Source organism: Pholcus phalangioides, unplaced genomic scaffold, assembly GCF_987345545.1.
Source record: "Pholcus phalangioides strain wild (caught in Gottingen) unplaced genomic scaffold, Ppha-v1.0 ptg000013l_1, whole genome shotgun sequence".
NCBI classification, from domain to species: domain Eukaryota; kingdom Metazoa; phylum Arthropoda; class Arachnida; order Araneae; family Pholcidae; genus Pholcus; species Pholcus phalangioides.
The window spans coordinates 23703005-23717165 of record NW_028301606.1 but is presented as its reverse complement, the minus strand read 5'-3'; the positions used below and the strand labels follow the sequence as shown (position 1 = coordinate 23717165).

At 35.4% G+C, this 14161-nt stretch overlaps 1 protein-coding gene across 2 annotated transcripts; it reads right to left on the bottom strand.

The window, feature by feature from the left end:
• Positions 1-181: 181 nt before the first annotated feature.
• On the bottom strand, positions 182-10568 carry LOC149078818 (uncharacterized). 2 transcript variants are annotated; one of them, XM_089240951.1, is made up of 8 exons: positions 10442-10567; positions 9147-9224; positions 7205-7303; positions 5515-5703; positions 2579-2670; positions 2375-2485; positions 754-847; positions 182-619 (listed from the first exon to the last, which is right to left on the bottom strand). In XM_089240951.1, the coding sequence occupies exons 1-8, from the start codon at positions 10485-10487 to the stop codon at positions 474-476; spliced, it is 855 nt and encodes a 284-aa protein (XP_089097077.1). In that variant the 5' UTR covers positions 10488-10567; the 3' UTR covers positions 182-473. The 2 variants fall into 2 exon arrangements, with proteins under 2 accessions (XP_089097077.1, XP_089097078.1); XM_089240952.1 differs by lacking the exon at positions 9147-9224 and having other exon boundaries at positions 454-619; positions 10442-10568.
• Positions 10569-14161: the final 3593 nt, after the last annotated feature.

Sequence of the window (14161 nt, the reverse complement as noted above, 5' to 3'; positions counted from 1 at the left end):
ATGAGACAACTATAATTACTTATGGGCAGTATATATTTTAATCATAATTATATCGATTTTTTATTGCTCTTGAGTTGCTGTACTTTAAATAGTTTAGATCTATATTTTTTATAAGCATTTTTTTTCAGACACCTCGTTGGGCATTTTGTCTGTTATGGCCTGGAGATAAACCTTATATATATTTTTACATATATTTGCTTCAAAATCAGTACAAGAAGAAACTTTTGACTACTCTCTGAAATTTTTCACTCAGTCTTTATCAAAAATTCATGGCCTAGAAGCTAACTCAAGTATTTTTCGCAATATATTTTTTTTTAAGTAAAGCGTATATACTATGTGTGTTTTTTGTATACTATGGATTTCCAGTAATCTGAGGAGGTCTTGATCCTGTTTACATTGTGTGTGGATTATATATTTTTTTATACTCTGCTGTACATAGGGAGAAAAAATATATTAGAGCATGCATGCTATATTTATTTGATACTTTCTGGATCCCAACAATAATGCTGGTTTCTGTTCAGACCATTTAAAGCATCCATATGATGATCGTTCAAAGAAAAGTCCAAAATATCCAGATTTTCTCTCAATCTAAAAACTTTGGATGTTTTTGGTATCACACCTGGGGGAAAAAAAAATAAACTTTTTAATTTCCACGTTCAAGATCTATAAATGCTTGTTTAACTAAAATGGTTTATAAATTTCCATCTAAAAAGAAATTATGGAATTTATTTTGTAAGAAAATAATTTACTTACTCATTCCATGTTGAATCGCCCAGCGCAAAAGTATTTGTGCAGGAGATCTATTCAAAGTTTTGGAAATTTGAAGCACCATAGGATCATTCAAAAGCTGAAATCAGAAAAATGTTCTTAAATATTTTAACTCAAACATTAACCATTTCAATATTTTTAACCCAATTGCATCTTCTCCTCTAAATTTGCTATTTACCGTGCATTAATAAGGATATTGATTTTTTGTGTACTGTGATGAGGGGATTGCTCTGTTTATGGAGATCACTGTTTTGCAGATTATTCGGAGTATGAATTCAAATGGGCTGATTTGCAATTAAATAAGATAAAAATTTTATTCACAGGAAGCATGTTCGCCCAAATACACAGCATGATAATTGCTGTGTGAGTATAAAAATGGCAGCACTCTACCTCATACCTATTTTTAATACTGAACATTTTAGTGATTGAAGTAATGATGCAGAAAATTAAACAATAATGAAAAAAAAATTTAATGATGAGAATCAAACTCTTTCACCGGAAAGGAAAGGTTTTTGTAAATCAAGCAGATTTGGCCTCAGAAAAATTCATCTATGACCCAAATGCAGTTGTACCCTGAATTATGAGTGTCTCTACTTTTAAAAAATCTAAGTCACTAGCAAAATATATATTTTCCTTTTTAATTTTTCAAATTGCAAACAAATACTTGAGACTCATTTGTGAGTCTTTAACATAAGAAAACAAGAGCTTTTATTTAATGCACAAATGCTTTGTTGCTTCAAATAAAGGCCTGTTTACACAAGTTAAGTAATTTAGTAGCTAGCTAAATTTTAAGCCATCAAATACTTTAAATGTGCATGCAGAGGATAAGGACCATTTACATGGGTATATTCGTTAAGTGATACAAGGCCACAACAGGCAAAATACCCAATGAGGTGGCTGAAAAAAAGATGCCCTTAACAAATGGATGTCATACATTTCTAAAATATAGCAACCCAATTAAAAGTGGAATTATAAAAACTATATACATGATAAAATATAATATGCAATATGCACTTATATTTTAGTAGCCACACATGATTTTGTGGTTAAGTAGAATAGGGGAGACACTATTTTTTCGATTAAGTAGGCACTGTGCATGTGCACCAGTAGGTATTCAGTATTTGATCCTAGGATTTGAGGTTGTGCAGACTAATTCTGTTCTGCATCAGATATACTGTGCTGTATCATGCTACTGGAGTTTCATATTGTGATTATATGATTTGAACTCTTCAAGAATTGAGTGAGAAAGATTATTTTTTTCCAAGCTATACACTGAGGAAAGAGATTTTCTGCATATTAACGCAGAATATGGGGGGGGGGCATGGTAGTGCCAAACATATATATGCATCTACATTATACCAGTCAGCTCTGCTGTTGACGCTAAAGGGAAATTGCCCTCCCTGTATAAATCTATTAATTGATTGAAATAAAGAACCTTATATAATTTTTTAGTCATGAATTATTTTAGAAAAAACTTAGACAAGTAGCTTGCAATGAAACAAGGAACTAAGAAAAACTCAGGTATAAATAAAAATTTACTTTAAATCGGGCGCAGATTCAGATAGGGGCAACAGCCCTCTTTACATCTCGGGGAGGGATTACTCACCTCCTGACATCCGGATCCTGATCCCAGAGAAGAATACGCCTGCACATGAATGCCATTAATTTCACAGAATTTTCTGATATCATCTTGTGCCAGATAAGGATGCACCTCGAGCTGAAAACAACATTAAAACATGGCATCAGATGAAATATGACATTGCATTTAAACAAGAAGAAACAACCTCATGTTTGATCTTTCTCAACCTACCTGCAAAACTGCCGGTTTCACAGAACAATATTCCATAAGTTCTTCTAGATGACGTAAAGTGTAATTAGAAACACCAATCGCTTTGAATTTTCCTGAAAGGCAAATCCAAGTCATGAATGAACATTGAAAAAAAAAACCCCATACCAACATGGTAGTTCACAGACTGTAGAACTACAGTCCGTCTCAAAAGTTTAAACACTATAGATTTTTAACTGCGCCATGTGTGGATACTGTTTCAAATTCTGATTTATTTCATTGTAATCAGAATGTAAAAACCTACTTTTAACTTCTGTCATTGTCAAGGAAAATATAAGTTTTAGATTTTTTTAAATTTCCAAAAATTTTGAAAAATAGCTGTCTCAAAAGTTTAGAAAAACTTCTGATTATGTGCAAACTTCAAAGATTGCATCTATATGGCATATCAGAGACATGATAGTACAAAAGTGGAAAGCTATCAGATCAGCATTTTTTTTAAACTGAAAACCGAAGGATCTCGTATTTTGTATGATGAAATCCTTCGAGTACTTTATTTGAAAGAGAAAAGAAAAGTTGTAAAAGGCACTGCTATTGTTTTGGGCAGGTCGAAATATAGTGTCTGACGTGTATTGACCCAACATGTGTCTGAAAAGCCAAAATCTGGCTGTGGTGGGTTACACAGTACAAGTTTAAGCGAAATCAAAACTGTTAGAAGATTGGTTTCAATGTAAGAAAAGACCTTGCATGAATTTATGAAAGAAGATTCTGGAGTGGAGATTTCAGCAGATACAGTTCATAAACAGATCAGAGAAGCTTGTATTTGATTCATACAAGAATGGTTAGGAAATCGCCTGTCACAAGGAAGCTCCAAAGAGAGGTAGAGGAGAGACTGAAATGTTCAAGAAATATATTTTATCGAGACAAATAGCTTGGTATCATATTTAGTGGGGAAAAAAAATGTAACTCACAAACATGTTCCAGATGGATGTATGCAGCAAACACTAAAGTGGAGCTTCGATAATGGTACGAACAGCATTTGTTTCTAATTGTCAGGCTTCCTTAACTTCTGAAATTGGTCGTCAAAACTCTGATTCTTAAAGGAGATCCTCGAGAACAATTTGCTACTGATTGGAGAAAATTTAGGAGGACCAAACTTGACATTTCAGCATTATGATGTATCTATTCAAAGACCTGCTGCAGCGAAAAATCTCGTTAATTGCAAAAATGTATCGTTTTAGACTGGCCAATGAGTCCGTACTTGAATCCCATTGGGAATGTATGGGACATGTTTACAGTAAATGTGTTTGCAAATGAAATACAGTAATCAACTGTTGATGACGAAGAGCTCTATCGAGAAAGCATGGTACAGTTTTGATGTTGAAACCGTAAAGAATTTAGTGTTCCATCCATGGAAGGATAGTGTTTTTGCTGTTGTGTTGAAAAAGAATGAAAAGTCTATTAGCTATTAAAAGCCTGTACATTTTGTAAGTCTGAGACAGCCATTTCTTGTATTTTCGATACTACAGTCGAATCCTGTTATAACGAATGCCAAGAGACCGAAGGAATCACTTCGTTAAAATGAAATTTCGTTATAAAGGAATTCCAGATTACCTACATAAACTTATTTGAGGGATTAGAAAAGTGTTCGTTAAAACGAGATTTTCGCTATAACAGTATTCGTTAAAACGGGATTCGACTGTATAAATATTCTAAATGTTCTTTCGTAAAAAAAAGGTTCAATAAATGTAGAAATGCTTCAGGAATTATCCATTAAAAGGTGCCGATTTTACTCACCGTATTTTTCTTGTTATTTTAAGAAAAGCGCATTATCCAAACTTTTGAGATGGACTGTAAAAGCCTAGCCATTGTGTCCAAAAACTGGATAAAAATTGGTTGAACTTACCCAACCTATTGTTTCTATTATAACTTATAATGGCCGCATTATTTTCAAAATTAAATTGATTTCATGCTAAAAGTAAGGTGTTTGTGGCCCCTCAGGATTAGGTAAGTTCCAGGGCCAGCATTACCAGACACAGAGCTTGTAGAGAAAATTATTGTGGGGCTCTTTCGAGTTACGAATGATTCTCATTTATTTTTTGTTGCATTATTTTGAAAATTTGTTATTTTTATAGTTTTAACACAGCTATAAACTTTTTTCATTCATATACTTCAAGGGCAGAGTCTGGTGTTGTCACACGACCCTGAGGGAGTCTGGTGAATTCAGTGAAATACTGAATTCCTGAAACAACCTGTGCCATGGTTGTTTTCAATGCATTTGTGGTTTAAAGAAAATAAAAATAGGTCTCCAGAGCCCCCCTCAATTCCTGCAAGGCCTGGGTGTTCCAAGACATTGACTGATGCATTTGTCTGAAACAAAAACATTCATGTCTAACACCATCCACGCAAAGCAAAGTTAATACAGAGCAACAATAAGTTTTCTATCTCTCAGGTGCCTATTCATGCTTAAATAGGGCTGGGGTTTCTGACAATAATTAACACTTAAGTTTTTAAAAAGATCAAGACTTCTGAAATTCTCCATGCACTGGTTTATATTGATAGTATTCAAGTTCTACAGAATATGACTTCTGAAATTTATGAACAAACTTAAAACAATGTTAAAATATGTCTTTAGGGCAGGAAAAATTCAAAAAAGGTGTTTTCTACAAAAAAAAAGTTCTAAAACAGGCATTTATAGCATTTTGACAGAACTTCTGGGCTCTACTTATAATGGATCTAATAACGAAATCCATTTAAATTATTGGATGAAAATATTAATATAAATCAAATGGGCTGACTGATCTGCATATTCAGACCCCCCCCCCCCCTCAACTCCTGCAGGGCCTGGGTGTTCCAAGACATTGACTGATGCATTTGTATGCAACTTGTATGATTTTTAGGACCATGTCTCGAATTGTCCTTTTATGAGGATGATATTGTTTTACACATATTACGGTATATACCTTCAACATAAAGCTTTTCAAGCTCCAACCAACTTTCTCTCCTCAAAATCGAGTTTCTCATGTCATCAGATTTGATTTTAGATGTTCCAGGCCAGTGAATGAGGTATAAATCGACATAATCCAGATCTAATGATTCTAAAGACTGAATTGCAGCAGCTCTTGCCTTGTCTTTACCTTGGGATGCTGGGCCTGAAGAATAGATTTGAATTTATTTCACGATATATAAAAATTATTTTATTTCATGTTTCAGTTTAAGGGTCTATTCACACAACATCAGTGCAGTCGATTGTACCATCTTCTTTCTCGATGTCGATGGATCCGACATGTTACAATCAGGACTATTCACATACACCAGTTTGGTGTCGTCAGGTCCCAGACTTATGGAATACAATTACAACAGAAAAGGGTTTGGGTTATGATCCTTGAGTGAGCAGGTGAGCGAGTCACTCACAAACTCACTCGATCACTCATATGGTCACTTGCCAACTCATTTGATCACTCAGTTACTGACTCATTCAATCAGACACTCACTTAGTAACTCATTCAGTTATTTAACCAGTCACTTGTCCACTCACTTGATCATTCATATAGTCATTCACTTGGTTACATGGTCACTTACCAGCTATCTTGATTATTCACACAGTCATTCACTCACTCTGTCATACATACAGCCATTCACTCAAGCGCTCACTCGGTCACATACAGTCACTCACTCATACAGTCATTCACTCAAGCGCTCACTTGGTCACATTCAATCACTCACTCATACAGTCATTCACACAATTGCTCACTCGGTCACATTCAATCACTCACTCATACAGTCATTCACACAATTGCTCACTCACCTTGTCATTCATTCGGTCACTCATTTGCTCAATGACTCAGTCACTCACTCACTGGTGATAAACTGTTGGTGAATTTTCCCAGCAGTGATTTTTCTGTTGGCGAGTAATTACATTTATCATGCATTTTCTTAGCAGCATATTGTTGAATGATGCCTTCAGATGACCTTCAGAATGCTCAAAAACTACCTTCCAACCAGGGTTTAAGCAACGGTTGCATTTTTCGCAAAATGCAAAAGAAAATCGTAGAATGCGAAAGAAGTAGTAGCCACTTTCGCAAAAATGCATACAGGAGGTACAAAACGAGTAGACATCCAGCCATCAATCATTACATTAGCATTGTAGCATTTTGCTTAAGCTTTTTCCCCCATTTTCGCTTTTTTGCAAAAGGAATTTTTTACTCAGCTTAAACCCTGTTTCCAACGGAACCGAAACACATGGGGAAACAAACTGACAGGTTTGATTCTGTGCTGAGCCTAACGATTATGAATGAAAAGGCCAGCCAAGGGGATATTTCTTTTTAATAGATGAGGTGAGAGTCGTGATGGCGACGAGTCATGGCGCTGATGCATGTGATTATACCTCTTAAACGAGTTACAGAATATGCCACTTTTTAATAAAGAGTGGGGTGGCACCCGACATAGAGCTTGCATCTAATTGCTGATTCAATAAAATTTGTTCCTACTTTTGTTGTATATTTGATATGGTTATAATAAATGCAAATGTGACATGATCAGTTCAGTCCAAGATATACAAATCCTTTTTAATTTCAAACTTCACTAAATGGTTTAAATTCTGCAATATGTGTAGTGGGAGGAAAGTATATATAACCCATACAGACCAATTACCTAATTTTGTTGTTATAAAGATCTCGTTCCTCTTCAAAGATATGAATTTCTTTATCACTCGGCCAACATCTGCTTCGTTATGGTAAACTGCTGCGGTGTCTTTGCAAAAAAAATATTGTTTTACTAATTTCAGAAACATTTATATTTATCCCATATATATGAAACCAAACAATAACAGTTACTATCGCAATAAATTATGCATGTATAAAATGAATCTATAAATGTTCAAAAATTGAAGAATCGACAAATGACAAATGCATGACTTCATAATCTGTGTCAGGGCTTGACAAATGCAAGGTCATCATGGCAACCAAAAAAATTGGTATTGGCACCAAATTTTGTGTGTGCGTGTGATTACTAGTTCGGCCAACATAGATGCACTTGGCTCCTAGATTTTTTTCTCGATTTGTCAGCAAGGCCTATTTGTCACTCAGGTATGTTCTCGATATTCTTAATTTCAGACATGAACATCCCCCAACATGACAGATGTATAAAGTGACTTTTATATATAAAAAAATGTGTGTTTTTGAGACTCAGCGTCATTATCCATTATCATGACCCCTCCCAGACCTTCAAGTCTATTCCGCCGGAGTCAGTGAGTAACAAAAAGAGTGACCTAGAGAAGGAACCACATAAGTGAGAGTGAGCAAAAGAGTGTGTGTGAGCATGATAATGACCTAGGGAGCAAGGGACAAAAAGAGTGACCCTGAGGGTTTGCAGTCACATGATCAACCAAAGTGGCCTCGAGGACCAGGGACAAGTTCAGGGTATGACCAAAAGAGTTACCTAGAGAGAGTGTAAGCATGTGAGTAACCAAAACAAATTTCGTTCGAGGGGGGAACCAAAGCGATTTGGTCATCTTTTTCCTTTTTTTTCGGTCATTTTCTCAACTTTCGGGGTGGGGACCAGACCCCCAAGCTACTCCGTGCTGCAGCCTTGAGTGACCAATTAATATACTGATTTAGAGGGCAAGGTAAGTCAGTAACCTAGAGGGTATAAAAGCAACCCAAAGAAAGGTATATTTACGGGCCATATATATACATATATACATATATATACATATATATATATATATATATATATATATTATACACAGTATATAGAGAGGCATACTTACAGGAAGATGAGCAGGCTATAGCCAAGTTAAAAGAGTTAAAATTCTACATCTCTTTCTTTTGCCCCAAAACAGACTTTCTTGCGATTTAATGGGGAAAGGTGGGAATTACAAAAAAAGGGGGTTGGAATCATAAAAACCTATCTTCTGTATTAAAATATTTTGGAGTATTGTGACAAAAACAAATCGCCAAAAGGGATTAAACTATATCTGTTCCTTTATATGTACAGTGAAACATCTATACAAAGTACCCAAGGGACAGAAGAAACGTATCATTTTAGGTGGAATCATAGGCACCAGAACCTAGGGGTTGAGGCCATTTGAGCCCAACCGCCCCCCTAATAAATTTTGTAAGAGGGCTGGGGGCCCAAATAATTTCCGAAAAACAATGCAGTACACCTTCCCTTTCCAGCATATGTGCTTGAGTCCCCATATATACAGGACAACCACTAAGTTTCAGCTCCCTCAATGTTTTCTTTATGTTGGTGCCTCTGGGTGGAATATACAATGGATCCAACTAACAATGTTTAAAACGGCACGAAAAACATTTCAAGTGGGAAAACGGTTTAAACATGAAATCTTGATGAGTATTTGTAAGAGATATGGGACCACCAAAATAAGCTGTACTAAGCAGGAAAACGTCCACTGTATTAATACTATGAAAAGTACATTGGAACCAGAGAGAAATATAATTGTATAGGATTTCTCTCTTCATTGAAAATATGTATATATTAAAGCAGTCTATTTCATTATTGATGTTAGGAAAGCATTGTTTCCTCCCATGACGCTCTGTATCTTTGCCCATGAAAGAGTTGAAAAAATCCTTACCAAGGAGCTTATAACCATCATTCAAAGCTGCTTCAACTATGCTCTCAACTTCAGGATGCTTGAGTTGAAATGTCCCTACTGACATTGAAATAGAGAAAATATAAATCCATTTAACACTACCTTTTATGTAGAATAAAAAAGTTTTTACTGCAAATGTCTTCAAATGCATAGATTTGAAATGGAAATTATGGTTAGGCACAGAGGTGTATTTACAGGGGATGGGACTATAGCCCAGAGTGACAAGTTTGTGCCCACAGATAGGAAAACCATAAATCCGCCTATGCCTAGAACAGTGCCGTCTTAATGCAAGGCCCAGGGGCCTCAAGAGGAGAGGGGGGGGGGATCACAAAAATGAGAAGTGGTTGAAATTTTAGAGTATTTTCCAGGTAGGGCCTCAAAAACATCATTTGGCCCAGGGGTCCCATGATGCTCTTAAGACAGCCTGGCCTAGAGAGCCAAAGACTAGGTCAGTGAGTGACCAAATAACTGGCAAAGGACCATATCAATGAGTGACAAAAAGATTGACATGCAGTGTAAAGGACAAAGTCTGTGAGCAACCACAAAAGTTATCTAGACCGTGTACAGGCATGCAAATGATCAAAAGCGTGACTTGGCCTAGTGAGCGAGAGATCAGGTTTGTAGAGAGTGATGGACCAGGTCATGAGGAACCAAAACAGTGTGCAAGCATACAAGTGACAAAAAGAGTGATCCATGTGAGCAACCACAAAAGTTATCTAGACCGTGTACAGGCATGCAAATGATCAAAAGCGTGACTTGGCCTAGTGAGCGAGAGATCAGGTTTGTAGAGAGTGATGGACCAGGTCATGAGGAACCAAAACAGTGTGCAAGCATACAAGTGACAAAAAGAGTGATCCATAGAGCAAGCAAGCAACCAGGCCAGTAAGCAGCCAAAATAATGACCTATAGTAAGTGCAGGCATGTGTGAGTGACCCAGAGAGCACGCAAGCAGGAATTAGGGACCAGGTCAATCAGCAACCAAAGGAGTGGTGGAGAAATTGTGCAAGCATGTGAGTGACCAAAGGAGTGATGGAGAAAGTGTGCAAGCATGTGAGTGACTTAAGAGATGTGATTGCAAGACGGAATAAACGGGCTACTGCCCGGGGCAGAAAATTTGAGGAGTGAGTGATAACAAAAATTAGACCTGAATGGAAGAATACGGCAAAACTATAAATCCGCCTCCGTAATATTTATTTATACCACTTAAATTATAGGGAACCAAAACCACAATTAATGTTAAACTCCAAATAAGAAAGCATCGATGGTGAAGGACTTACACCCAATGGTGGGAATTTCTACGCCATTATTCAAGATATAACCCATGCCATACCGCCGATTATGTCAAGTAAGCTTTAGGCCGAACGGTGGTTTGTTTGTAAACAAAGATACATAGGCGGCTTTGACTTTAATAATTTCAACAGAGAAAAAAGAGAAATCAAGTTTTTTACGTTTGAATTAACTAAATCAAAATTTGATTCACTAAAATTTTTCCGATACTGAATAACTTTAAATTGTTTTTTTCCCCATTTTTCGCAAGTCTCGCATATTTTGCAAAGAAGTCCACTCAACATCGATCAAGGTCGTACGTAGGAAGCATGATGTCCAGATTTGAAAAGCGTATGTTTTTTATTGAAACACGACTCAAAAAGGTAATTTTTTCTTTCAAGAGCATGAAATATAGTGTTATATAATTTGTATTATGTAATTTTTGTGTCATGAAATATAATGTTTTGTTTATTCTTATTCATAATGTCTCGTACCTATAGGTGCAGGTAGACTTGAAGGCATGGCCCCCCACATGGGGGGGGGGCTGACAGGGCTCTAGCCCTGGGACAGATCTCATCATTTTTTGCTTTTTCACGCTATAAATTAATTACAGAAGGGGCCCCCGTTAAAAGTCTGACCGAGGGGCCCGCTACAGGATGTGGGGGCCATGCTTGAAGGTCTAAGGGGGGGAAAGGTGTAAATTGTTATGATAATACATATACACACGTGTGGGTCACCAATATACATCTTTGGTGTTAGGGAATGCTTCCCATATCTTTGTCCATGCCTTATTGTTAGAGGCACAGAAAACATTGGAGGGCTGAAAGTCACTAGTCTTCCTGTATATAAAGGACTAAAGTGCGTGCATAGAAGGGGGAGGGTGTGTTGCACTGTTCATTAATTATTGGGGATGCTGAGTTCCCTCCCCTTCCTCACAAAAATTTTAAGGTGGGGGGGAAAGACTCAAATGGCCTCAATGTTCTGGCACCTATGCTTATAGTAAGAGCAAAAAAAGTTTGGTAAACAGCTCTTCAATTTGAATCCTTTGTTTGAAACCAAAGAAGTTTTTTTTTTCAATGTTTTGGTGGACATGAATGTATGCGCTAACATAAAAGTAGAGGTGTAAAATTCTCGAGAATAATCTTTAGGAGAATATTCTCATCTTACCCAGGCAGTGACCTATCGGTTATAAATTCTTTGGAATATGGACTGGTTGCTGTTTGGATTAGTAAGTATATTCTCATCTAGTAGAATAATCTCTGGAAGGATTACTATTATAAATAATTTGTGAATACTCTCAAATTATTATAAATAATTTGAGAATATTCTCCAGTTATTTATAATAGTCCTGCTAGGGAAAGTTCTTGAGAATACTGGAGAATATTCTCATGGAAAATAATGCTGGAAATTTTCTGGAAAAAGTGACTATTATTTAAATGAATTGAGAATATTATTATTCTCCAGTTATTTTTATGGATGTAAAATTCTCTGCAATAACCTTTTGAAAGATTTTCAAGAATATTCTTGAAGTTACAATAAATAACTTCACCTCATTTTTACTTGGTAATGAATGTCTCCAAAATTAAAAAAATAATATATATGTTTATAAGATACATTTTTATAAATAATTAAAATATATATATAATAGAAAATTATGCTAAATTGTGATTATATTTATGTTTGTGAAAGAGGGAAGCTGTATTTTATTAAAAAAAAGATATCCCATTCTCAGAGGATGCAGAACTGTGTGAAATGGGTGTTGAGACTAATCATTCAAATTTTTGAAGTTGAATAGAGTAAATAAAAAGCAACGATAAAGGCAAATGATGAGTAAAACCTTGTATCTTTGGTATATTCGTACATAACAAATAGCTAACCTGGTACTTCAAAGCACCAAACAGTAGATAAAGGGTTAAGCAAAGATGAGCATGGATCAGAATTTATTCACTGTTCGGCAACTGCAGAAGGTATGCCATGAGAGGGAATTCTTTTAAAACTACCCAAATATCCAGAAAAATAGGACTTTCCAGAAAGACTAATGTTATAGGAACTCTGTAGAAAACACTGGTGCTGTTGTGTGGTGGAAAAGAATGTGCATTGGAATGAGTTTGATAGAAGTTGCATTCTAAAATTGCTGCAAGAGCTTTCAGAACCTCATACATACAACAAGGGAATTGTCAATAGAAAGAAGAGGGATATTAAAGTTTGCAGCTTACAATATTAAGCTTTTAAAGCAAGAAAATCAAAACAACACAGATGAATTGAAAAACTCGCAAAGAAATATGAGTAATAAAAAATTTGAATGTATGTCCATTGAGTTTATTGAACAAAATGACAGTTCTCTATCTTCTTTAAAATGATGATGATCATAAGAATGGTTCCCTCAGTCAATTAACATTGATTTTATTTTTTGTGCTTAGAACTTATTTCTGAAAATTTATCTAATTTTAATAGAAATATTTTAATCTTTAAAATCTTAAGGTTCCTAAAATTTTAATTACAAAAACTTTTGAAACCTCTGACCATGACCGAGAATATTCTAAGATTATTCTCGAACTAAAACTTGTCATTATGAGGTGATTATGCCAAAAAAAATTGTTCTAAATGTTTCAGGCAATGAAAATTGAATTATATTTCATAATATAAACTTCTATTTCTCGAAAAACTCTATATCTCGAAAAATGAAAAACTACTAGCATTTACTGTGCTAAATTAATGCATTCTCACCTCTCTGTCACGAAGTAATTTTCAAAAAATTCTATATCTGGAAGGCCAAGCCCAATGATAGTAAAAATAAAACACAGAAATTTATTTTCTTTCGCGCAAATCTGGATTTTCTTCGGAGGTAAAAGAAACTGATAAAAAAGGATTTGTATTACACAGCCCATTGTGTTCATGGATCTTGTCAATCATAGGCGGATATAATGATTCATGTGGGTTTGATGTCACGTGGATGGCTTGTTCAGCATGGCAAAAAGTCAGCCAACAGAAAATTCAAAATAGATTCAGGAAAGCTGCAGGTTTGGAATCAGTCACCTTAGTGATGAAGGATCAGATTTGGTGGTTCACTTGAATTTCAACAATTCTCAGGACAATGTCGAAAATGAAATTTCAAAACATCGGGCATTAAAAAAAGCTAGAAATTTCATTTTCCCATTTTGTGGAAATGGACAGTTCACTACAAACTTGCTGCACACCTTGACTGATACCAAAATTATTTGTGAATTTATGGCCGACTCGGATAACGAAAATGCAGGCAGAACATGCTTCAGAAGAATTAGAAAAAAAAAGTGATAATGATAAATGTGTGCGCGCTAAACACATGCTGTAAAACGTTTGCACCATTTTCTGGGGCAAACTGAGAAGATAGGGCCCAAAATATTTGCAACTCTTGTTAGTATAGATGAAATCGTGAAGGCTCAAAGTGCAAAACATGCATCGATCTAAGCTTACGGATTATTTTAAATCAGGTGTATAAATTAAACTGAATCGATAAAAATAAAAATTCAAACGTATATCCAACTGTGTATTTGCATATAGTGTGATTGTGCAACTTGACCAATAATTTCATCAGTATATACTATATAGTACGTAGTAAAATTTAATACAGTATTTTTTTTTTAGTTTTTATCAATAGAATTTTTCAAAATTTTTTACTTACTAAAAAAAATATTTCTTGAAAACTCTCTATCTCGAAATTGTTTTCGGTCCTGTCAGTTTTGAGATAGAGA

Coding starts and splice junctions, on each gene's coding strand:
- LOC149078818 (XM_089240951.1), bottom strand. CDS start 10,487: ATGGGTTATATCTTGAATAATGGCGTAGAAATTCCCACCATTGGGT. Junction 9,225..10,441: donor AGAAATTCCCACCATTGGGT/GTAAGTCCTTCA, acceptor TTTCAATGTCAG/TAGGGACATTTCAACTCAAG. Junction 5,704..7,204: donor CTTTATAACAACAAAATTAG/GTAATTGGTCTG, acceptor TCTATTCTTCAG/GCCCAGCATCCCAAGGTAAA.